The 25,372-nt window shown below is 55.9% G+C and overlaps 2 protein-coding genes and 1 long non-coding RNA gene across 9 annotated transcripts in view; 1 reads left to right on the plus strand and 2 right to left on the minus strand.

The window, feature by feature from the left end:
• On the minus strand, window positions 1-4,904 carry LOC118911526 (leukocyte immunoglobulin-like receptor subfamily A member 5). The gene is made up of 12 exons (XM_057496650.1): window positions 4,807-4,904; window positions 4,625-4,696; window positions 4,168-4,443; window positions 3,725-4,027; window positions 3,478-3,528; window positions 2,515-2,631; window positions 2,166-2,208; window positions 2,056-2,090; window positions 1,837-1,886; window positions 1,519-1,671; window positions 1,067-1,108; window positions 1-884 (listed from the first exon to the last, which is right to left on the minus strand). The coding sequence occupies exons 1-12, from the start codon at window positions 4,838-4,840 to the stop codon at window positions 738-740; spliced, it is 1,323 nt and encodes a 440-aa protein (XP_057352633.1). The 5' UTR covers window positions 4,841-4,904; the 3' UTR covers window positions 1-737.
• Window positions 4,905-8,214: 3,310 nt separating this feature from the next.
• On the minus strand, window positions 8,215-11,027 carry LOC118911575 (uncharacterized). 2 transcript variants are annotated; one of them, XR_005024495.2, is made up of 4 exons: window positions 10,942-11,027; window positions 10,165-10,462; window positions 9,325-9,766; window positions 8,215-8,785 (listed from the first exon to the last, which is right to left on the minus strand). It is a non-coding gene; the product is annotated as an uncharacterized LOC118911575 (long non-coding RNA). The 2 variants fall into 2 exon arrangements; XR_005024494.2 differs by lacking the exon at window positions 9,325-9,766.
• Window positions 11,028-23,142: 12,115 nt separating this feature from the next.
• Window positions 23,143-25,372, plus strand: part of CDC42EP5 (CDC42 effector protein 5) — a 5,974-nt gene continuing 3,744 nt past the window's right edge. The window contains exons 1-3 of one of the 6 annotated variants that reach the window (XM_057496660.1): window positions 23,153-23,364; window positions 24,019-24,176; window positions 24,593-24,733. In XM_057496660.1, coding sequence (XP_057352643.1) covers window positions 24,623-24,733 — 111 coding nt within the window. In that variant the 5' untranslated portion in view covers window positions 23,153-23,364; window positions 24,019-24,176; window positions 24,593-24,622. Of the gene's footprint in view, window positions 23,365-24,018; window positions 24,177-24,592; window positions 24,734-25,372 lie in introns of all 6 variants that reach the window. The other 5 variants (XM_057496659.1, XR_008995527.1, XM_057496661.1 and 2 more) reach the window with 5 other exon arrangements.

Genomic DNA, 25,372 nt, shown 5'->3' on the forward strand with positions numbered 1-25,372 from the left:
TAAGGGGATAGGTATTTTCCATTTATTTTTATCTCCATCATTTTGGTAAATTATATTTTTGAGGATTTTGTCCATTTCGCCTGCAGTCTCTCCCTCGCTGGCCTGCAGTGGTTCACAACGGTCTGTTCCCCACAGTCTGTGGCACCTGCCCTGCTGTCCTGATGAGGGGCGGGGGGGCCTTCTCTCTCGTTTTCCTTGGCCGTGTGGCTGGGATTGATAAATGTGATTAACGTTTTCAAGAACGAGGTTCTCTGGCTCTGTTGACTTTTCTCTAGGTTCGCTGGGCCCCCTTAGTGCCGCTCTCGGCAGTATTCCCCTCCTTCCGCCTTCGTCTGGAGCAACGTGACGCTTTTCCCACACGCCTGATACAGTACCTTAGGTCGCTGACTGTTTTCCTACATTCCTACTATATCCTGATACATTCACCCGCGGTTCCTAACTTTCCGTTTCATGGCTCTGCCGTGTCCACGTCCCTTCTGACTCAATGTAAAACCCCCTCTCACTCCCGCGTGGTTTTCCCATTTCACCCGGGGATTACTGAGACGTCTGCGACTTTATTTCCCAAACACAGGGGTATCGGCTGTCCTTGCTGCAGGATCAGGGGCTCCCAGAGGGTCCCAGGAGCTTCTGGGGGTCCACGTGAGGAGTCCAGGCTGGTGGGTCGTTAGGTACTGTCCACGGGGGCAGGTTTGGGGTGCCAGCAGTCTGCCCCTGGCGTGCGGGTCAGGCCCTCCTGGCTAGCGGGTGGCCAGAGCCGCATACACGCTGGGCTCTGCTGGGGGCTGCCCTGCCTGGGAGGGAGGGGGCGCCGGGGTCTCCCGTCTGAGGGTCAGGTGGTTCAGCTGGGCGTAGGTCACCTCCTGGGGGTCGTCAGGTGCAGCAGCCTGCAGTGGGGGAGGGGGAGAGGGCAGGCATGTGGTTGGGGTGGGGATGCCTGGGACCCAGAGAGGAGGGAACCCACTTGACTGTCCATGCGCCTGCCCTCCTCTGCTTGACTGTCCGGATCCAGCAACATCCCCTGAGAGGTGGCCACTCCCCTGCTGAGTCTTGACCTGGAGCGGCTCACCTGGGTATGCGTGCCCCCCGGGGCGTCTTCGTCCTGCGTGCTCTGCTGGAGAGACAGTGGGGAGGTTGGTCTGGATCCCACTCACCCTCCCTCAGCCAGTTTTCCACACGGCTGCCAGGGAGATGCTTCAGGACTTCCAGTCAGATCCGGTCCCTCCCCATGGGCTCCTCAGGGGCTTCCTAGGCTCGGGCCATTGGGATGCTGTCCAAGGTTCTGACTCCCACCCCGGCACGATCTTCTGCTCATTTGGCTGCAGCCACACTTTGCCTTCCTGAAACGGCGCGTCGCTGCCCCAGGACCTTGGCACCTGCTGCTCCCTCCGCCCCACCCCTACACTCTCCCCTCTCGCTCCCTTTTCCTTCACAGCAGAGCACCCAGGACCCTAACCCCGTCCCCACATGTCTCCCACCTCAAGGTGAGGCAGGTGAGGCAGGGGTCACCGCTGCACCTACAGATGCGGGGGAAGGGTGAGCCCGTGCAGCCCTGTCGGGGAGGAACGCAGGGCCCCAGGGACCTCGGGGTGGTTCCTTTGCAGCGGCACCCTCCCGGGCCTGGGGCGCTTCCGATAGCCAGCCGGTCAGACAGAGGACGGGGAGCCAGGAGGGCTGAGGGCACAGCGACCAGGAGGACTGAGGTCCCAGCAGCGCAACCCAGGTGCCCAAAGAGGGAGAGGCCAGCCGTGGGGCACGCTGAGCTGCGGGACGTGAGGACAGAGTGTCCACTGGGTGAAGTGCGGCAGCGGGCGGACCCCGGGGAAGCAGGGGCCTCACCTGGGGGTCCGGCTCCACCCCCTCCGGCTCTGCTTCCGTCACGGTGGCATCTGTGGGCACAGAGAGGTGGCTCTTGCTCAGAGTCCCTGCGACTGTGAGGCTGCAGGCCCCGCCCTGCTCCCCAGGGGCCGCCCTGACCCCGGGTGAGGTGCTGTGGGAGTCGCGCAGTGTGGGGCCCCAGCCCGCCCAGTCCGTCCCCAGGGCCCCCCTCCTGCTCACAGAGGGTCTCCTGGGCGTCAGCAGCGGGGCCGGAGCTGAGGGGGAGACGGGGCGTTAGGGGCCGGGGGCTGCGGGCGGGGTGGGCCCCGGGGCCGCCGGGACAGACTGACCTGCGCCGCGGGCCTCTGTCCCTGGGCTCGGCGTCCGCAGCACCTGCAGGAGGGGGAGTCAGCCTCTTCCGGGCTGGGGGTCAGGACGCCCCTTCACGTGGGTCCCAGGGGAAATCAGAAAGTGGGGGCGCATCCCTGCCTGTCTTTTCAGTGTTTGATGAGATCGGAAAGATGAAAAAGTGCCTTAAATTTGCAAGCGTGCCCTGACACGGGGTGTTTCCTGCCTAGACTGTGGGGTTTGAGATTTCAGAGGGTCTTTTCCTAAGCTGACCTTTCCCCGCCCTTGTTCCCCCCCCCCGCTGGGCCCCGGGAACCCCCCCTGCGCCCCGGCTCCCCCGTCCCCACTCACCTGGCTTCCTGCGCCTGCGCAGCCGCTGGCGGCGGAGCAGGAGCAGCAGCAGGACGGCCAGCAGGAGGGCGCAGGCCGCGGAGACCCCGACGAGGACCAGCACCGGCCACTTCGGGCCTGCGGCGGGGCGGGGCGCAGGGCCGTTCAGGGGCGCCCACTGGGGGCCAGGCAGGGTGTCCCTCCATCTCTGCCCCCAGGCCGCCCACCACCCACGTTACAGGCGGGGAGCTGGGGCGGGAGGGGCCCGGGACTGGCTCCCTGTGCCCCCCTCCTGACCCCGGGGGGACCCGGCTTTGGGCTCCGGGACCCCATCAGCAGGCCGCCTGACCCAGGGTCTCCATCTGGGCCGAGAGTCCGTCCTGACCACCTTGTTAGCTGAACCCCGGACCTCGCCCTGCCTCCCCACCCTGAACAGTGTCCCCCCTCACTGTGCAGACGGGACAGGCTCCCCCGGAACCACATGGGGGGCTCCCTGTGGGCCCTCCTCTCCTGGGAGGGCGGAGCCACAGTCAGAATCAGAAGCACATCTCAGGTCTGGGCCCCAAACCCGCCCTTCACTTGGAGAAACTGAGGCCCAACAGGGGAAGGGTGAGTCCAGTCAGTGTCACAGACGTGCCTGAACTGAGGGCAGAACTCAGCCCCTGCCCCCCATGGACCCACTTCCCCCGAAAGACCCCCATGTCCCCCTCCCCAGGCTGGACTCCATGGGGCTGAGGGGCTGAACCTCAGAGCCTCCTGGGGATCAGGGTGGGGGCCGAGGCAGCAGCCGCTCCCCCTACTTCAGCCTGCCTCCTCCTCCCCAGGGACCCCAAGCTCTCCCTCCGCCAGATCTCCACCCATCAGCTGCTGCCTCAGAACCCCCGGAGCCAGGTGGTACCCCCAGCATCTGTGCTGACTCTCCCGGTCCCCCCTAGAGCCTGGGGGAAACTGTCACCTCCCAGGATAGAGACCCCTGAGACTCACCACCTGTGACATTGGGCTGTGCAGATGGGGGGCTGGGATCTCTAGAGGACCCTGGGAACAAGGCGGGCTTGGATGCGGCTAGAGTCCCCAGGACACCCCAAATCTGCTCACACACTTCCCCTGGGTCTCCTTGTGCCCCCAAAGCCCCCTCCTGGTGAATTCTGGTGACAGGGATGGGAGGGGGCAGGATGGGGAGGACAGGCCCTAAGCTGACCAAGCTCTGACAGGAAAGGCAAGGGGCCCTCACCTGAGACCCGGAGCTTCAGGGGGTCACTGGACTCCGACCACACCTGGGGGCTGTTCCTGAAGTAGCCATAGCATCTGAACATCCACCTGCGGCTGGGGGTCACGGGGCCCACGGGGAACAGGGCCTCAGTCGGCCTACTGTACGGTTGCTGTGCGTCCAGGGTCCGGGAGGGCTTGTGTTCTCCATCCTCCATCAGAATGTACCCACTGAATCCCTGCCATGAATGACACTGAAGGATGACGTTCCCTCCTGAGGTCATGACAGGGCTGGGCAGGGCTGAGAGGCTGGGTTTGCTGTAGGCTCCTAGGAGAGGGGAGGCGGCTGCGATAAATGGGGCTCACATCCCCACATACCCCCAGGGCTGGGCTGGGAGAGGGGACACCCGAGAGCAGATCCCCTTCCTGAAGGCAGAGCCTGGGGCTGGGGCCCTGAGTGGGTCTCACCTGTCACCACCAGCTCCAGGGGGTCACTGTGCTCTGACCGGCCATCATAGGAACAGCGATATGTCCCTGCATAACTGTCTATCATGGCTGGGATGGAGAACGTGGCCTTGTCCCTGGGCCCCAGTGGGCTCTGTGTGTCCCAGGTTACTGAGCTTCCCTCTTTCTTCAGACGGTACCACTGGGCCCCCAGGGTGCCCTGACACCAGATGGTCGCAGGGCTCCCCCAGGGAACCACAGAGCCTGGCTCAGCCCAGATGGTGGGTTTGGGGAGGGTCCCTGGGAGGAAACCAGAGGCTGGGTCCCAAGCCCTCCCACCCCGGGTCCCCAGCTCAGCCCCAAACCTCCCAGACGCCCCACCGCTCAGCCCAGACCTGCAGGTCTCCATGCCCAGCTTCCCAGGGGGGTGGCCCTCGTCCCCATGAGGAGGAGGGGGCTGGGCCCCTGGGGACAGACTCACCGGCCTGCACGTGGGTCCTCGGGCCCACACTCAGCCCTGGGAGAGAGTCCGGTGAGGTCCCTGCCCTGGAGCCTGAGCAGAGCCCCCCTCCCCGTGGGGCTGCTGAGCCCCGGGGTCTCCCGACAGACCAGGCTGGGCTGGGGGGCGGGTCCCTTCCTGACCAGGGCGCCCCCGGCTCTCACCAAGGCAGAGCAGGGCCGTGAGGGTGGGCGTCATGGCGGCTGCTCCCTGCGGCCACTGTGCCCGGAGGACAGGCCGACCACAGGGCGTGGCAGTGGGAGGTCATGTCAGCAGGAAGGGGAACCAGCCTCCCAGAGCCCGGCTGTGCTTCCCCGGGGCTGTGTGGGCTTCTGCTCCTGTTCTCACCATAGCTGTGGGCTCCCCTCACCTGGGATGTCCTGACCTCCTGGCCCAGAGCTCCTCAGTGATCCGAGCATCCACACATATTTTGTGCACATTTGCAATGTGTCTGTCCCAGAAATGCATCTGTGGACAAGATTCACACTCCGAGTTTATAATACTGACCTTAGCCAAAAAAAACCCCACAAATATAAAACAAATAGGAGTATTTGATTTCTGTTGCTGCCATAACAAATCACTACAAACTAATGGCTTAAAGCCACTCAGATGTATCATCCTACAGTTCTGAGGTCAGAAGTCCAAACCATACCCCCTTGAGTTAAAATCGAGGCTGTGTCCCTTCTGCAGACCCTGGGGTGCATCACCCCATGGCCTTCAGCTTCCACAAGCCACCTGCATTCTTGCCCTGCCTTCCCTGTCCATCCTTAAAGGCGCAATAAGGGCACCCCACCTGCTGCTTTGAAGTCTCACCTGAGGCTCTGACGCATCTGCCCACCCCCTTTCTCTAAGGGACGTTTGTGGTCATGCTGAGCCCACTGGGATCATCGAGCATCTCAAGATCCTGGATCACAGCACTGAAGTCCCTTCTGCCACACAAGGGGACATTTCTCAGTCTCTGAGGATCAGGACGTGCCCATCATTAGGAGCGCACATCATCAGGAGGTCATTATCCTGCCTAGAACACGCTTTCGGGAACTTGCACCAAGTGGCATATACACCACTTCTGGTTGATGATAAAGGCCTGCTGCACATGCCCCTTTGAGGCTCGGTCAACGACTGACTCCCCTTCCATGACGGCGGCTCGTGTCAGTGTGACTTGGGTCCTCATGGCCAAGCATTCAGTCTCTCCTAGAGCCCAGGAACAATCCGGGAGCCACTTCCAAAGGAGAAACATTCCCGGCAGAAACGGCACAGTGCGGCTCCCGTATCCTAAATGTCTGTGTTTTAAGTCATCAGCAGTGTCCTGCCGGAGTCTCCGTGCAATGACCTCAGCTGCCGCGGGGGCTGCGAACACCTCGGGACCACACAGCTCAGGCTTCTGCAGCAGCGGCCACTGCAGAGACTTCATCCTGGGACCACTCAAAAGCAGCAGCCTCTGAAGGCATTTCCACCCGGTGCAGGTGGCCCACCCGAGGAGGGGTGTGCTGGCCCAGGTCCCAAGGAAGGCCCGCTAGGGACTGGAGTTTGTCTCATTAGCAGGCGGGCCAGGTAGAGCAGTCTTCGCCTTGGATGGGCTATCTCAACAGGCCTCAGAAAGTTCTCCGGGGCAGCGAGAACCTGAAATCTGGGAAGATTCATTTCCCAATCTGTGGAACACGTCCGAGGCCAGTTGCGACCTCCCGTTTCACAGATGCAGTTGCGTGGTAGGAGACCGAGCGTGCGCCGTCCCGCGCAATGGAGGGGCCACCTTCGTCCCTGCAGCCAGGATAACAGAGGGCTCGAGGGTCAACACAGACCTCAAGATGGACAGTGAGGCAGCACTGCTGGCCCAACAGGCCAAAGCAGGCCAAACTGGCAGCCTTTACAGACAGAAGGAGAGGAAATACGTGCTCAGCCTGCCCACAGCCGCACACCTGCGGCCAGGGCCCACCCGGGTTCTCTCCGTGCATCTTCAGCGGGAGAAGAGCCGAAATGCGAATCACCATTGGACCCAAGAATCCCCAGCCCCCTCCGTCTGCCTCTGTGCGACCCCCGGGTGCACAGCCGCTCATTGCATGTCTGGTTAGGGACAGCGCCTTCCACCTAGCCTTTCCTGCACCGTGTCTCTGATTCCACGGATTGGAAAACCAGCGCTGCTGTGGAGGAGGTCTGTACCTCTGAGAAATCCAGAACCAGAGAAAATTGGCCCAGGCCGGGTTTCCTTTAGTCATACCCCCTCCTTCCGCCTCCACACAGACCCGGAAACCTGGGCAGAAGCAGTTGATTACTTAACAAAATGGCGAAGTCCACCGTGAATGTTTAAAATCCACAGGACACAGCCAGTTCCTCTCTTACCAATAAAGCAGGCGATGACATTGTTTTAATTGACAGGAGGCCAAGTGACAAGAGACTGAGAGGCCAGGGCATGAGACAATTATCGTTGGTAAAGTGGGGAGTGCCTTTCAGAATTTGTTACAACCATTTCGCAGACAAACAAAAGAAGTTGGGATTATAAGCCACGTCTTCTCAATATAAAGTCAACAGCCCTCTTCACGCTGTGTTGCAGCTCGGAGAAGGTGGCACACGGACATTTGCAGAATAAACAAATGTATTATTATTAAGTGACTGATAATTGCTTAATGGATGGGCGATGCTCAGTTTAAGACTATTTATCAGTGAATAATAAATTGCTGGCACACCAGTGAGAGACTGGTTGGGGCAATACATTATTAATAGTCAGTCATTCATTATCAATGAATATGTCATCAGGGCTTAATTTAAGACATTTGTGAATAAATAATATGTTAATAACTCGCCACCGAGAAGATAAACGAGGGAGAATACTCAAATGAAATTTAAGGCTCAGTCCAAAAGTACAAAATGATAATCATAAAACATGACTCATTTTCTTCTGCAGTGTGAGGGAGGGCAGGGTGGTAAGATTCAAAAGCTGTCATTTTCTGCCTCCCTGGGCTGTGCAGAGGGGCAGAAGGACAGAGCTCGGGAGGCCAGGCCGACTAAGAGGAGGCCATGGGCAGACGTCCATGACCAATGCCCGTCTAGGATTTAACACAGAAATTGTCACAGGGAGCAGAACAGCTATTTCCCAACATGCCAGCCTCTAGAATGGTCCCAAAGAGGATGTAGACTTCTCCTTTTTGAGAAACCATAAATCCACAGTTTGCATTTCAGACTTGGCCCAAATATGGCACCGTGTGCAGAGAGCCCAGAGCTGGGTGCAGAGCTGGAGGTCAGAGACTGATGGCGACTACCTCTCCGCACCCGGCAGGCACCTGTGCTCACCTCCACGTCTGGCTAGATCGTGGAATTCTGTCTGGATCAATGAAGTTTAAACAAGCGCGTTCCTTTGCGGGTGCCTTTCCGACCAGCCCTCAGTCAGAGCGAGGGTGGAAGAGGGGACGCGGCCAGGGCCGAGGGAGAGAGGGGCCGTTCTGGAGAGCAAGAACCATGACATAAAAGAAGAGACGCTGCCGGACATGCTGTGCTTGGATTCACGTCAGGCATCCTGGGGTGGAGCACCACTCCAGAGACCTTGTCCTTATTCTTCTTGGTGCTTTTTCTCTCTCATAGCTTGGTTAATGTGGCACCCCCTGGTGTCTCCCCAGTAGAGCTGTCACTTGCCCTTTGTAATCGATCATCAGTTTGTGAGGAGGTATTTTGAGAGGCTTCTATATTCCCCACTAAACTTCACTCACTAGTTCTAGCAGCTATTGTGCTGGAGAGAATGCCTTCTCTCCTCCCAGACGGATTCCCTTTGTGAACAACATGGTCTATGAGACCCCCTGCGCTTTTAAATGTCTGTCAAATGCAGCCACAATAAACAGACGCATCTAAGCCTTCTCCTTTCCCCACGATCCTCTTACTGCCATCTTGTGTTTCTCCAGCACTATTTTCTCTTCTCTTCGCTAGTTTGTGCCTTTCACTTAGCAGCACATTCTGACACTCACACTCTATGAAGACAGCTTCCTCTTGTCCTTCTTGGTGGTCTGTCACTCCGCCCTGAGCACGAACCTGAGTTGAGTTAGCTCAGCATTTGCGCATTTCGGGCTTCTTTCCCAGTATTTCACAAGTACAAATAATGCTTCAATCACAAATCAGTAGGCTTGGGATATATCGCTTCCTATTTTTGGAGGGCATTTCCTATGGCAAAAGCATAATTTAAATGTTATTTTGATAGACAGCAACAGTTTCCTCTAAATATGGATTGCACGATTTTGCATTCCTACTAACAATGTAAGATTATTTTTGTGTATTTGCAGATTTTTAAGAGCAGTAAGTTTGCAAGGATTTCACTTTAAATTTGCATTTCTTTTTATACAAGTAAATCCGAACAGCTTCTCATATGTTGAGTATGTCACTAAATAACGTTAAATATATTAGACATGTTTCATATCATTTGTCATTTTTCTGTTACTTTTATTTAATAGACATCCATATATATATATATAAAATCCATTTATGTGTAAGTGTACGTACATACACTTACATACAGAACGTTTGATATAAGTTACAAATATTTTCTCCTTGTTTCTCATTTCTGTTTTAATCTTTCCTATTTTTTTTGCCATAAAACGATGTGTTTCTTCTGATGTAATCCAATTTCCCCTATTTTCTTGCTACTGCACCTGGAATTTGAATTATATTTTATTTTATTTTAAAACACAAACATTTCTTTTTACCTCACCAAGCTCTACTGAGATGAGGGGCCTCAGGTGGGTGGAGGTGAGAGATGAGGGGTGCTGATGGGAAGCCGGTGTCTAGGGGGACAGTGGCGGGTGCAGAGCAGGTAGGGGTGGAGGCCAGGCTCTGTGACTGGGCTGAGCTGGCGGCGTCCCGGGTGACCGGGTGTCGCCTGTCCTGGGCGACAGCGTCACAGGAGAGGACCGAGGAGGTGTGGGTGAGGAACCGGGTCTGAGGCCCGGTGCTGGCGTGCTGGGTGTGGGAGATCCGGGCCATCGCGCTTCCTGCAGGGTTTGCAGTTTCATGGGAAGCAGAGCGGGACGTTCGCGGGGTGTCCGCGGGGTGCGGATCCCTCCTGCAGCCGCCCTGGGGTGGAGGGGTCCGGGAGCCGCGTGGGACGACTCACCCTCCTGCGTGCGGGACCCTGGCCCGGGCAGAGCACTGGAAGGGGAGCCCCAGGGTGAAACACCAGTGCCCCGTGTCCCCGGGGGGGTGAAGGTCAGTTTGCTCCAGGGAAAGATTCAGCTCCGACATCTCCACACCACCCCTGACCCACATTCACTCCAGGGAGAGCTCCCTTCCCGCCGCTGCTTCCAGAACCTTCCCTGGCGGCCTCCACCCCGACGCCCCTCTGGCCTTTCCTGTGTCTGACCCATCTCCACCCCGGTGTCTAGGACACGGAACAGGCCCTGGTCCCTCCACGCCCGGCTCAGGCCCAGCTGACTGTCCTCCCGGGGGCCCAGAGGGTCCTGGGCAGAGGCTGGACTGAGGCGAGGCCTGGACCCCACCCTGAGTCCCCACCCCCGTGTCCCCAGGTCCCCCCCGAGATACCGACTCACCAAGGCCCAGCGGGGGGATGGGACTGGGGACCGTGGCCAGCATCTCGCTGGCCCCCTGTCCTGGTCCTGGGGGTCCCAGGACAGTCCCTGCAGGTCGGGAGGTGCGCAGGAGGGACTCGGGGCCACAGCCTGGGGCTTGGGTTTGTGGTCACACAGGAGGGGAGAAGGGCAGCTCTCAGGCCCAGCCCGCCTTCCCCTTTTCGAGGCGCAGAGAGGCCTCGGCTTCCGGAAGGTGTTTCTGGGGAAGGAATGTGATCACCAGGCTGAATCCATGTGCAGCCGAGCCCCACAGTGTTGACTGGGCAGCACAGAGAGATAACGTGCAGGTAGAGATTCAGAGAGGTGACGAGTGGTAGGTAAGGGTAATAGATGCCGGCACACGTAAGACCGGTGACGGGTGGCGAGGTGGGGTGATGGGTAGAAGGGCGGATAGTTAATGGACTAAGATGGGTTATGACCGAGCACAGAGATAGGTGACAGGTGGTAAGTGGTACAAAACCAGTAGATACAGGCGCCCACATGTAGGTGGCAGATACATCGTGGAGACGTGACACACAGACGGAGTAGAAGCAGGCGGGAGCTCCCGGTTTAGCGTCTGGTCCTGCAGGCTGACTGCTCTCAGACCACGCATTTCCCCATTTCCGTTTCCCACATGCAAAGGGGGAGCGTCAACATCCCCGACGACTTCACCTCCCCATCCTGGCAGGCGCACAGAGAGGCCCATGCTGGTTGGAGGGGCGCCCAGCCCTCCTCCCCGCGCTCTGCAGGTCAGGGCACCAGGTCGGGTGGGTGGGTAGGTGCTCCCGTCTCCACCCTCTGCGCCCTGTGGCTCTGGGCTGCGCTCCGCACACGGGCGGCCTCCCAGCTGGTCCAGAGAGGCCCCCCGACGAGGGGGCTGGGGGGCTGCAGGGCTGGCGGGGGCGGGACCGGAGGCATTTCACACTCTCAAAGCTCCCAGTTGTAAGGGGAGCTTCCGGGGCTCCAGGTGCAGAGGCACTGAAGGAACAGCCCAGTGTGGCTGGAGGGCTGCCTTCTTGGACCCAGGAGCCTCGTAGGAGCCGGGTGGGTCTGGGATGGTGGGTGGAGTCCCGTCTGGAGTGGTGCCCCTCTCGCTCCATTTATGGCACAGAAGCCAGGGGCCGTGACTCGGCAGGGTGGTCAGTCGCTGTCCTTTCCTCCTCCTGTGTCAGGCAGTCTGCACCTCGCTCCCCGGCTACACCGGGCCCCAGGGCTCTGTCTTTCCTTGACCTTCAAGGCTTCCATTTCAGCTCCTGCGGTGCGCGGCAGGGACCCCAAATCTCCTTCGCTTGTGTCCCCCAAGCCTGTGTGAGTCAGGAGGCTGCAGAGAAACAGAGCGGCAGGAAGCACTGGAGGGAGAAGGGATTCAGGGAGGGGGCTGGCTCAGCGGTTCTGGAGCCGACGAGCCCAGGGTGTGCACGCAGCTGCCGAGTCCAAGGAGGGCCTGCGGCGGCCGCAGCACCAGACAGCAAAGCGGGAGCCAGGCTCCTCCAGGGAGCTAGGAGCACCCATGGATTCTGCGGTGTGCAGAGGCCTCGCCGCCGCTGCCCGTCACCTGCTCACACTGGGGGGGAAGGCTGAGGACTGGGTGTGCTGGGGGCTTCCTAGGCCTGCAGTAACGTCACATGAGGCAGAGCCTAGCCTGGAATGGGGGTGTGGAGGGGAAGACCTGACACTTCTCAGGGTCACAGCCCGAGGGACCTCCAGCTGAGCCACGGTCACCGGGCAGGCTCCCAGGCAGAGCCGGAGTCCCTGGGAAGGGTCTGTCCCAGGTGCGGGTTAGCAAGGTGGGGTCCCATAGAGGCAGAGGAGGGGCCTGCTGTGCCTCCTGGACTGGTGGGCTCAGCCTCTCAGGGGCGCAGGCCTGCTGTGCTCCCCAGACCTTGTGCTCAAGCCCGGGGCAGACCCAGCCCCCGTGGTCACTGTTTGTCAAGGAGAGAATCAAGCTCTCGGGGTCGGCCCTCCCTCCCGACGTCGAGGCCCACGGGCTTTACGATTCTTGGCTGACCCCCCACCCTGCCCAGACCTCCAGGTGCCCAGAGCAGCTGGCCCAGCACCTCTGAGAAACAGAAGGTCAGACCCCTGGGCTCTTCCCCGGATTCCCTGCAGATTCAGGGGCTGCCAGGTATCAGCAGAGGGCGTCCCACGTGCTGCAGGGAATCTGGGGTCTGTGGGCAGAGCCACTGCCCGAGGAGAGCCCTTCTCCTTCTAAGAGAAAACCAGCACCCTGGATTCCCGGGGCAACAGGGAAGAGCTGCAGGGCTCTCTGGACACGCCGCCCTCTGCAGACTCCCAGCGCAGCAGACAGGGGTGGCGGATCCTGCCCACCCGTCACTGCGCTTAGGACCCCTGCCCTGGGGGGACTGGCGGCCAGAGGGAGCAGAGGGCCCGCTCTGGACAGACCAAACCTTGGGAGCGGGCGTGTGCTCCGTGCACCGTGCCACCAGCCCACGACGGCTGTGTGTGTGTGCAAGGGTGCGTCCGATGGATTCTTAAGGGAAAAAACAGCCGAAAGGGGGCTCTAGATCATCTCTCAAGTTGGGAAAGCAAGAAGTGATATGTATGATTGTAACATCTGGGAGAAATAATAGCCAGCATCTATCTGTTCTAGCTTTCTTAGGTGGTGGGAAGGGAAATGAATACTGTTCCCTTATTCACTCTGTTGTCCAGTATCAGTTCTGATTCAGAGAATAGCCCAACCTAATTCTCACCTCACATTCTAATTTTGCTCCCTAGACCTTCAGTTTGGGTGCTCTTCCTTACAATCTAGAGAGAGTTAATAACACATATTTTCTATTTAACAAACCATGTGAGTACATTTTATAATGTTTATTATTCCACCTGGAGGAGGGGGTCTTTGAGTTGTTCACTTTTTGAATAAATTGATTTCAAACCAGCCATCAGTCGCTAACACTTTATCCAGAAAGTCCAGCTTTTGATAATGGTTTTGTTACTGTGTCGCACAACCTGACACCATTAGAACAAAAGTCATCAGAAATACTAAATAAAATAAAAATATTTTCTATAATTCAGAGAAATCACTCATTTTGATCATTTTATCTTCTGTCATATTGTGAAACAACATACCACTTGTTTTGAATCAATGATTTTCCGCTGATGGGGCACTGCTCTGTCTTGCGGAGGCACCGTTTAAAGTCCCACAGCACAGACGGCACCCCTTAGGAAATTAAAACCTGGACAAGTTAAATAGCTCTGCATATAAGTGAAGGTACCGTCCTAAGTATGCTTTATGTTCATACGTGTGTGTGCGTATGTGTGTGCGTGTGCGTGCGTATGTAGCAGAACATGAGGCAACTCAGTTCAGCAGGATAAATGTCTCTAGTTGGTGTGTCATTGATCTGATCTCACTTCTGAGCTGCCCTCACTTCATCGCAGGCAACGTGCACACATGATCCTTTCCGATCACGTCTCTCTGTGCTCCTTCCGAGGTGGCGTCCAGGGTGGAGGGAGCAGGCGGCTATGTGTCCTCCCGCCTGGCCCTGGGTCTGAGCTGCTGGGTCTGCAGGGTTTGTTCATCAGGTCACTGGAGGCCCCTGATGTCTGTGCCCAGTGGTCACAGGGGGCGTGTCTGGGAGAAATCAGCCTTGGACTCGCAGACTGTGGGAAGGGATGGAGGTGACCCCATCCAATCCCCGGGGCCCGGATAGAGCACAGCAGGACGGCGCAGGAAAGACACAGAAACAGAAGAATGAACTCAGAACAACGCAAACCATCTTATACAGCAAAACTGAAAGAAGATACTGTCACTAACATGTTAAATGCCCAATCTAAACAGTTTCTTTAAAAAACATATGTTTCCTAAGTAGGCAAATTACATAGATAAGCATTTCTCAGGAAAGAAAATGAAAACTGTAAGTTTTTTCAGAAGTGATCGTGCAGATGAAAGATTAATTTTAAGAGATATAGTTTTGTATTTAAAAATACATTTTGTTGTCCAGTGTTTGAGGTTCATAGCTTCACTTGGCATAAGGAATATTCTTTTTGATGTTTTGCATGGCCATGTCTACACAAAAATAAAATGAATCAATCATGGTTTCTCAGCTTGGCATTATTTAAAGGAGGATAAGAGTAGAATACTTCTACATTTACATGGTGCTACAAAGTAAAAGATACAGTTATGCCAGCCACGTTTGATTTGACAGAAAATTTCGAATCACCTAAAATGTAGATGTTTTCTAAAGAATCAAATCAGGATCTATCAAAACAGTAACTGTCTATATACTAAAAATGTATATTAGGTAAGTCATATATCAATAAAAAGTATCCATACAAAAACAAGAACTGTTCCTATTTTTATAGTATTATTTCACTTGTTTATGTTTATAATCAGCAAGTTTATTGAATTACATATGTAAACTAACTGGCATTAAAATTTGGAAACTAAGAGACTCATGGTAAAGTAGGATTTAGTTAAGAGACATAAATGCTAAAAGAGTCAAAAACATTTCTGGCCAAGTAGATGATAATCAAGAATAGTTTAACCCCTGTTGATAGGAGGAGAGTGGGAAAGGAACACACATTTCATGTACATGCACTGAAATCTGTTCGAAATGTCCTTCATGTTTTATAATGACACATTGAGAAACTTAGCAAATTTACAGTAGAGATACATTGACAGATTCAGACAAGAGAAAGAGGTAATGGCCCTTGAAATCATAGAAGAATCATGAAAATGCATTTAAATTGTATAAAAGGAGCCCATTGAGCAGACAGGAGAACATTTTGGCACATAATGGTCATAAGAAAATATCCGTGACCTTGGGGATGGACTGTGGTTATGGATCCCATGTGCCCAATTCTTCAAAAAACTGCAACTGCTCATGGAAAAACAAAGACTTTTCCCCCTTATATTAAAGTGATTTCTGTGGAGGTACAGAATTCAGAGCTCAGTGAGGCACATCTTCCCTCCTGGGACAGTGGCAGGAAGGCCCCCACCCCACAGCTCTCCTGCTGGAGCTCCGCGGTCAGAGCAGAGCCAATTCTCACCCGTGACGACTGAGTGCAGCAGCTGTAGAAACTCCAACAGATCTAGCCAGGGGCAGACATGTGGGGGCCATCGGAGCATGTTTTAGTCTGGTTACATGTCAGAGTCACACTGCAGCCTCAACACGTATATAGTTACCGATTATAGAGCTCCCCAAGCATGGCAACCTCCTGGCCACTTTTAAAAAAAGGTTTTTAGTTCTCTAAATGGGAAATACAGTTACCGTCTTCACACTGATCCCAGAAAATTTCTATAGGCAGGAAACTGCTGGTGCAGTAAAGTGCCTCCTGCCCTCCCAGAACCCGTAAGACAGGAGGTGGATGTATAAGGCTCTGCATGGATCCTGTGCAGTTTTCAGACATCCTGCCGTCGCCAAGCAGAGCGCGGCATGTCACTCCCGACTTACAAAGTCCGTCAGACAATGGGTGTAAGCGGGAGCCGGTAGGTACACATCCTCTCTTCTTCTTCACCCGTCCTCCTACTCCCCTCCCCAAGGCCACCACCATCTGTTCTCTGTTTATGAGGCTATTTCCATCTTGTTTGTTTCTTCATTTATTTTGTCTTTTTAGAGTCCACATACAAGGGATATCACACTATTTGTCTTTGTCTGAGCATAATGTCCTTTAGGCCCGTTTGTTGTCACAGACGGCAGGATTCCATTCCTTCTATGGCTGAGTAATAGTCCACTGCACGTAGGTACCACATCTTTATCCATTCATCTACCGATGGAAGCTGATAAATATCCTCTTACAAGCAGAAGACTGAAGACCAGGAGGGCGCGTTCACTCAGGCAGAGGATTTCGGAAGGGGCCACGGCGGAGACGGTGCACAAGAGATGAGAGCCCTCGGAAGGAAGCTTCGGTTTCATGTATTTTTCTGTTTGTTTTTGACTGTAGTGGGGTTAAGAATTATATGTCCACACCATTTTTTAAATGACGTTTCCAGAGAAGCATTCTATGCCTCTAAGAATACGGCTCTAGAACTGGTAGAGGCAGTGGTAGTACAACATTGTGAACTCACCAGATGTGGCTGAATTGTACACCTTTATATGGTTAATGACTGGAATAGGGGTAAAAGTAATGATATAAAGCGGGCAGCTCAGCCCTGACATTGTATGAGTGCATTCTACTGCGCCCATAACGTGCACTCGAAGCGCACCCAGAGAAGACAGCGCGACGGCCAAGTCGAGTCCAGGGTGTCCCGTTGCTGCCGCCCCTCCGCCCCAGCGCAGAGCAGGAAAGGACTGCGCTCCGCAGATGACGGCGTGCTGGGCCAATCCGATCCCCACCTACGTCTTGAGCTTCCCTGTCGTCTGCAAAATTCTGGCTCCTTCTCTGCGTGTCCCCAACACCCCCAGACCTATATGGAGCCTCCTCCTATTTCACCAATCAGAGCCCAGCCTCAGGAAGGGGCGGGGGTGGGGAGGGGCTGCGGTTGCTGTCCGCGGTGCTGATTGGGACCTGTCCGCACAGGTCTTGTTTCAGCACCATGGTCAGAGCCTAGAGGGGCCACACAGTTTCTCTCGGGTGTCTGGTAGCTCAAATGGCAAGTCGGCCTCAGTTGAGCCCCTATAGACTCTCCATGCAGGACTGAAACAGAAGTTCAATCAGGGTCTGAGGGTAAACTGGAAAAGCGCAGGGGACGGAGTAGTTGACGTTATCGGAGACTCCCTTCAGAATCCATGCATCCTGAGTAGAGATAAGAATTCCGAAGCTCAGGACATCAGCATGACATCTACGGTACAGCCCAGGGTGTTGTACAATGTTAGCTTTGTTATCCTCATCATTATGTGCCTATCTGCCTCAGAATATCCCTTATCAGACCAGGTTCAGGACACCAGCTGTCGGGTGTGGCTGAAGACAGACATGGGGTCACACCAAAAGGACGTGCCTCTTCCCAGCACCGCGTCCTTGGGAATGTCACATCACTCTCCAAGACTCACTTTCTTTTCTATAAAGTGACAATGGAAATGGTGTCTGTTCTGTAGGGGTGTTTGGAAGATCGATGGTCAGAGGTTATTAAACTCTGCCTCTCACAGGATGCCTGCAGTTTAGCTGAGAGCAGTATCTGGAGCCAGACAGCCTGGGATTTGATCACAGCTCTCTCTTATTAACTACGTGACTTTCCTGAAGCCCACGTGCCTCTATTTTGTCAGCTGTAGAGTGAGGATAATGCTAGGACCCACCTCCTAGGGTTTGGGGGAGAAACTCAATGGCTTATACGTGTGACGTGTGGAGTAAAGCACCTGGCATACAGGTAGCGCCCACTTGGAAGGTGAGTACAGCTAGGATTGCCAGCATCGCCATTGTTATCCTAATCATACGTGCCTGGACAGCCTGATAAACTGCCTGCATTCAGGAATGATGGCTGCTTTTACAAACAAGGGTGGCGTGGCTGTGAGAGTCCTCAGCTGACACAGATGGGGGTTGAAAGTGGCTTGCCTGAGGCCCCACGGGCTAGCGTTGGTGCAAGTGGGACTCAACGCCAAGCCTGTGTGATGCCAGTGCGTGAGCTTTTGCTGTGACCCCACCCGCCCACGTTGTGTCAGGGCGGCAAGGGCCTCAGGCTTGCCCCCAGATGGAAGGCTGAGGCTCACGGCCTTTGGCCAGAGCTTGCAGCCATCGTCTCTGGGCCCTTCACTCCTTCCTCACCTTTTCCGATTGCACCAGGATACCCCTTCCCTCTATAGAACTTACAGTCAGTTCCTGGGAGCTTCTCCTGGTGGGACCAGGGGCAGCGGGTGGGGGAACTGCAGATGGTCCGACCTGCGGGGCGCAGGGGGCGCTGGGAGAGAGCTCTGCTGGGAGGAGGGAGTTGCTGAGACTCCTCAAGGGGGCTCCAGGGGCTGAGCTGGCTGACCTTGCAAGCGGGCAGACCGGCCGCCGTCCACTCCTGGGTGAGTGGCTCCTCCCTGGGGCTCCCTCTGTGGGCACAGGCCTTGCTCCCTCTCTTCTGCATCTCTCTGCATCTCTCTGTGTTTCTCTGTGTCTGTGTCTCTGTCTGTGAGTGTGTCTCTCATCTTCCCCCCTCTGCCTCCCTCCCTCTCCGCCTCCCTCCCTCCTCTCCCCATGGGGCTGTGTCTGTGCCTCTCTTCCTCCCCAGGCATCTTCTCCCTGCCGGGTCTCCATTCTTCTCTTGAGCACTCTGCCCCGTCTGCCCTTGCTGGCCTCTGTCTCTTTCTGCATCTTGTCGTTAGGGGGCTGGTCTCAGGTCTCTGCTCTGAGCCTCTCATCATCCTCTCCTCTGCGTCTGGGTGGGTGGATGTTTGTGCCCCTCTCTCTGGGCTGGGCATGCCGCTCCACTCCAGTCTGCGTCCTCCTGATTGTGTGTGTGGGTGTGTACTTGGGTGTCTTCATCTTTCGGGGGCCTCTGTTGTCTGACGTAGCTCTCTCTCTCTTAGTGTGTGTCTCTGTCTTTCTCTGTGTCTCTGTCTCTGTCTCTCTGTCCTGCCCTCTCTGGGTTGTCCCCCTCTCCCTCCAAATCTAGATGGGACTCCCAAAGACCTTTTGTCTGTTCAAAATCCTTCCTGAGGGCAAAGCCCCAGCCCTGGGTTACCCCACCTCTTGGCCTCCCCTGCGCAGCCCCTGGGCTGCTGGAGAAATTCCCGTGGCCCCGAGCCCTGGTCATGGTGTGCTGCGGCCTCTGCCTCCCTGGGACCCTTGGGACCCTGCCAGGCTGCCTCAGTTTCCTCCCTGGCTCAGTGGGCATAGCTGCAGCTCCTGCCTCATCAGTGGATTTGAGGACCAAGTGAGGTAATGTGGGGCACATGCTCAGAGCAGGGCCTGGCATACAGTAAGTGCTCAGTGGGTGTCCTCCAGGGCTCAGACCTCAGCCAGAGCCCCTTTCTTCCAGTGTAGCCGATCCGAAGCCAGGCCTCCATACCTCACCTCCCTCCCCTGAGATCCAGGCCAGCAGGGGGGCCTCACCTGCACCCTAGTCCAGGCTACAGTCATCCTCCACCTGCTCCGATGGGAGGCAGCCCCCTGCCCTGGGCTAAACCCGCCTCAGGTGCCCCAGGCCCAGGCTGGCCAGCACCAGACCACTGGCCACTAGTGGCTTTCCATTTAAATCAACTAAAATGAAATAAAATGGGAATTTCAGTTCCTCAGCTCCACTGGCCACATTTCAAAGAAGGGCTTGCCAGCCACACATGGCTACTGTATTGGACAGTGCAGTTAACAAGACAGCCTTCTCATTCCAGAAAGTTCTGTTGGACACATCGCTTCCTTCCTGCTCCTGGGGGTCCTCTCCACCATAGAACACACCCCTCCTGTGTCTGTACCTTCCATTCCTCCTTCTGTCAGAGTCAGCCTGCCTGAGTTCAAACCCCACCTGCACACCTGAATACCTGCCTTGGCGGGGTTAGCTAAAAATTAAAATCAATGAATTAATTAACTTAAAAATCTTGATGCCTCAGTTTCCCCATCTGTTAAAGGGGAGATAACATCAACCTCCCCCACCCACAGAGTTCTTGCAAGAAGTAAATGAGGTTACACACAAAAAGGGCTTAGAACAACAGCTCCTAGAAGATTCCAGGCACTTGGTACATGTTAGCTGCTGCGGTGGCTGTTATATGCCTTCTTCAAAACGCCAAAATGAGCTCAAGCCTCCTTTTGAAATCTGGGTGGAGTACCATGGCTGGTTCCCCGAAGAGACTGCTAAGAGGGGGAAATGTGAGACCCTGAGGAGTTCACTGTGCATTTAAAACACAAGTTGTGTGGTTAAAAGGTGTACTTAACGTGGGTTTTTCGAGCACCATCCATCTCATCAGTTCCCAAGCAGGAACAAGACACTTCCCGCAGGGGAGTTTGGGGAGCAGTGTTGGCCGTCCAAACTGCGTGACGGGGGTGCTGCTGGCATCCACACATCCTGCAGAGCACAGGAAGCCCCCCGAGACAAAGAATGATCCAGTCCCGAATGGCAAAAGCGCCCAGGTGGAAAAACGCTGGTCTGTGCGTTCTGAGAACCCGGACAGCTGGGAGGGGTAGACCCCAAACTAATTTCAGAGGATACATGAGACGGAGATTGGATTGGGGGCGGGCATCAAAACCTTATTAGTTAGGGTTTTTTCCTCTCTCTCTACAAAGAGGATGTGTTCATGTATTGTTTATGCAACTGAATATTACTAAAAACAGAAACAAAATAGTAGCAAATATATCGAAAAAAACAGAGAAACGAAACTCCCTGACCCCGTCTCTCCCTCCAGGTACCTGATCTCTCCCTCCTTCCCCTCCAGGCCCCCCCGTGGCCTCCTCCCTGCCTCTCCCGCTGCCATCTGCCTCCTGGCTGCCCAGCGCCCTGGGGCGGCTCTCACTCAGGCCCCAGCAGCCTCTGGGTGGTCAGGAAACCTTCTTATCACACTTGGCCTGCTTTTGAGGGTGCACAGAGGCGGCCTGGGCCTCGCCCGGCTCCTGGAACCCCTCTCTCTCCTCTCGCTCTTTCTCGGCTGCTGCCAGCACCTCGTCAGAGTTCCTTTCCTTCTTGTTATCTTGAGTGTCACCTTTCTCAGAGGCTTCATCTCAGGCTTCCGCTCTTCAGACCCTAAGAGGTGTTGCTGGGTGGTGGTGGAGGAGGTGCGCATTTTGTGTCTGTGGTTAACGTCTAACATCAGTTAACTGAGTAAGGAGCTGACCCTGGAGCGTGTGGACGGGCCTTGTTCAATCAGCTGAAAGGCCACAGGAGCGAAACGGAAGTTTCACTGAGAAAGAAATTCTGCCTCAAGGGTGCAGCATCCCCTTCTGCCTGGCATGGCCTCCAGGCTGCGCTGCAGATTTGGGACTTTCCAGCCCCTGAAAGGCAAAATCCAATTCCTTGAAATAAATCTTATATATATATATATTTGGTAATGGGTGTTTATTACTTGGTAGTCAGCAAAAAGTATTATTATATATAGCTTAACTATATAGGCATCTTAATTATATATCCTAATGATATGTATGTGGATATATGTGTGTGTGTGTGTGTTTATATAGGTAGGATATACATATATATGAAATATAGTGCCCTGTTTCTCTGAAAAACCCTGATACACCTGTGTTACCCAAGTGGGCCCAAACTAATCACATGAGCCCTGAAAAGCAGAGAACTTTTCCCAGTTGGAGACAGGAGAGAGATGCGCAGAATGGGAAATCAGAGAGATTTGAAGCCTAAGAGGAACTCAACTCACTGTTGCCAGAGAGAAGCTGCTTGGAAAGTTGAGGAAGGGTGCAGGCAGCCTCCCAGAGCAGACCGGCCCCCAGCTGACAGCAAGCAAGGGCCAGGGACCTCAGAACTGCAGCCATGATGCACTGAACTAGCCACCGCCCCGAATGAGCTTGGAAAGGGACTGCTCCAGATACAGGGTGCAGCCCTGCCAAGGTGTTGATTTCAGCCTTGAGAGATGCTAAGGACCCACCCAGACTTGCATTTGCAGAAGCTGTGAACTAACAACTGCGGAGGGTTGTAGGGATGCCTTCCAGCAGCGACAGAAAATGGACACCGTGGTCCTTGGCGATTCTGTCCCCTGCAGACCCCAGCCCTTCCAATTTCCATGTCCCTGTGAGCCTGCTTCCTGAAAGCCTCTTGCTCTGCACCTTCCTCTCCATCCCAGTGGCCCTGGTGCAGCTCACACCCTCTCCCTAGGTCTCTGTAACCACCCCTGCACCCTCCAGGCCAGGGTTGAGGAAACAGTAACAAAATAAGGCAAAGTTTTTACTCGGCCACAAAAAGAATGAAGCACTAACAGCAATGTGGCTAAACCTTGAGGACGTCATCCTCTCCGGAAGAAGCCGGACAAGAAGGCCACATATCGTGTGGTTCCATGTACACGAACCATCTGGAACAGGCAGATCCACAGTCAGAAAGCAGACGCGTGGCTGCCAGGAGCTGGGGCAGTGGGAATGGGGGCTGCCTGCCTTCTGGTAGGAGATTTCCTCTGGGACGATGAACACGTTTTGGAACTAGATAGAGGTGGTTGCACAACATTGTGAGTGTATTAAATGCCACTTTAAAATGGTTCACTTCATGTTATGTGAATTTAACATCGGTAAGACTATATTATTTAAGTGTTTTATTTATCTTGGTTATTGAGTTTTGGGTGGCCACCTCACCACTCCCCTCCACCTTAATTCTGCTCTAGATGCGAATCACAGCCTTGCTCCAGTGCATCCCCAGTCTGGATCCTGGAGGGAACTTTCTTCCCCCTGGGGTTGGACCCCGTTACCCTCTTCCACACCCCGCCCTGCTCCAGCCCCTCAGCCTCCGGGCACTTAAGTGGACCAGGGGCTTCGGAGCTGATCTGCCCACCCCATGCCTCAGGCCCCTCTGCTCTGCCAGACCTCGCAGCCTGTTCTGAATACTCCTCCTTTCCTCAGCCCTGCACCTCGGCTCCTCACTGGTGATTCTGCTCAGGCTGCTCGTCCTTGTTACCTGTTACTGGCTCTCTCCTCTACGGCGCACGACCCCCGCCCCAGCTCACAGTGGAGCCAGCCCCCTCCCTGGGCCCCTGCCTCTCCCCCCAGCACCCACACTGGGCCAGCCTCCCCTCTCGGCCTCTGCTGTCCCCCAGGTCAGGACCTTCCCTCCCTCATGCTGGCCCAAACCTGACCCTCTTCTTGTCACCAGAAGGCACAGGCACTCAGAGCAATGTGACGACCTTCCAGGGGGTGAGCGGCTTCGGGCAGGGACGTTCATCGGGGAACTCTCGAAGCAGGGTCCGAGCACCCCGGGAGACCGCCTCCCGCCCCGTCCTGTCCCCAGCCTGGTCTGTCTCCCTCTTTCTTCCACTCTCCCCCACTATGCACACTCCCCCAACAGCTGCGGTCTGGAAGAAATTACTCTTCTGAACAGCCAGTCTTCCCCAGTTTCAGGAAATTCCACGCCGGGCAGAGGGAGGGGCCGGGCTGGGGGGCGCGCCCTGTCCACCCCCCACCCCCTCAGCGAGTCCTGGGCACACATCCAGCCCGGCCTCCTCCCGCCCCCACACACAGCCCGGAGGGGCCCCAGCTTTTCCACCGCTTCTTTCTTGTCCTTTAAATCCTAGAGGCAAACTTTTGGGGGCTAGGAAAGGCTGGGAGGGGCCTGAACTTAACCCTCTCTGCTCCGGAAGGACTGGGCTGGACTGGGCGGCGGCTCCGCGTCTGTTTGGGCTTCTACCATGGACCCCGAGAGAGGGGCTGATACTTAAGTTCCTGGTTCAGGTAAAGAAGGGACCCCATGCCAGGGCCTGCCCAGGGTGGGGCTGGACTCCTGGGTCCGAGGGAGGGGGCTGGGGGCCTGGGCTGCTGGGTCCGAGGGAGAGGCTGGGGGCCTGGACTCCTGGGTCGGAGGGAGGAGGGCTGCGGGCCCTGGACTCCTGGGTCCGAGGGAGGGGGCTGGGGGCCTGGACTCCTGGTCCGAGGGAGGAGGGCTGCGGGCCCTGGACTCCTGGGTCCGAGGGAGGGGGCTGGGGGCCTGGACTCCTGGTCCGAGGGAGGAGGGCTGGGGCCTGGGCTGCCGGGTCTGGGCGAGGAGGGCTGGGGGCCTGGACTCCTGGGTCCGAGGGAGGGGCTGGGGGCCTGGGCTGCTGGGTCCGAGGGAGGAGGGCTGGGGGCCTGGACTCCTGGTCTGAGGGAGGAGGGCTGGGGCCTGGACTCCTGGTCCAAGGGAGGAGGGCTGGGGCCTGAGCTGCCGGGTCTGGGTGAGGAGGGCTGGGGGCCTGGACCCATGGGTGTGGGGCAGGGACACTGGAACCTCTGACTCCTGGGGCTGAGAAGTGAGCTAGGACCCAGGGTGCCTGGAACCTGGGAAAGAAGGAAGGAGCCTGAGGAGGTGGCACTGTGACCAGGATGCCTCGGTCCTGGATCCCCCTCCAGGTTCCCAGGACACTTCCTTTGCCAGGTGAGGCCTGGAGGAAGAGGACAGAAGTTGCAGGCCTGGGACTAGGAGGCGGAGGCGGGCTCCCAACCCAGGAGGGGGTCCCAGTTGAGCCCAGCCAGAGAGCGCGCCTGCCCCACTCAGCTAGGACCTTGAGGTAAGGGATACCGGTGGGCCGCAGCCCCGGGTCAGGTCGGGAGTGAAGCGGGGCCACTGGCCTAAGGGGCAGCTGCTCTGAAGCCTGGGCCGCAGCCACGTGGCCCCAGGAGGTGCTCTGGAGCCCTGAGGGCAGGGGTCCCCAGCTTCCCAGCTGACCTGGGCCCCACACGCCTTGCCACCTCTCCCAAAGGGCTGAGAACCAGTCAGGCTGAATCTGGAGCGGGTGCTGTTTCCATCTGGGCAGGGCTGGGGCCGGGAGAGCACGGAGGGGCTCTGTCCCAGCCCTGCAGCTGGAGTCGCAGCAGCCTGCAGAGCAGGAGGGACGGGGTGGCTGGAGTTGGGTGCTGGGGCCTACTCTGGCCCCTGCTGTCCCCGCTGGGTTCGTATCAGTCACAAACAACAGCCCCTCTGTAGGAGCCTTGGTGTGACGGCCTTTTTCCTGGCATGACCTCATTGCACCAAGCACACGACCCAGCCAGAGGGAGGTTAGGGCCTTCTATTTACGAAGACACCCAGGCTCTGGAAAGTGGAGTGGCTTGCCCCACGGTCTCAGAGGTAGGGAACAAAGGTGGCATTCAAAAAGCGATTTCTAATTCATTGTTCTCTGTCTGTAATGGAAAAAAAGAAAAGAAAACCAACTGACCAAAGATGGTCTGGGTGTAGGAAATCTCTGGCCTTTATATCAAATCAAAACATAATTTTTTTCCATGGGAATGCACACCTGCCCGCCTTATCCTGTGAGGGACTATGAGCAATATAATACCGTCCTTAGACTATGAAGTCTGCCTGGGTTCCAAATCCAGCCCCCAACATTTGCTACTGTGTGACCCAGGGCAAGTTACTTCATGTCTCTGAACCTCAGCCACCACATCTGTACAAGGACATTGCAGTAATGGTCTCCACTGCACCGGCTTGTTCTGAGGATTAAATGAGTTCAATTGTGTGACACACTTACTGCCCTGCCTGGCCCAGAATAAATGCTTAGGAAATAAAATGTCAGCATCATGAGTATACTTTACAAACAGGCAGTCTGATTCCTGTCTTTCGGAGGAGGAAGTTAGTGCAAGATCCCACAGAAAGGAAACAGCACATGAGTTTGATGTAGTATTATATGAGTATCGTTCTATTTTTCAGGTGAGGAAATGAGGTCAGAAAGGTTAAGTAACTTGCCCAAAGCTGCACAGCAAGTTGCAC

The sequence above is a fragment of the Manis pentadactyla genome (assembly GCF_030020395.1).
Source record: "Manis pentadactyla isolate mManPen7 chromosome 15 unlocalized genomic scaffold, mManPen7.hap1 SUPER_15_unloc_1, whole genome shotgun sequence".
NCBI lineage: Eukaryota > Metazoa > Chordata > Mammalia > Pholidota > Manidae > Manis > Manis pentadactyla.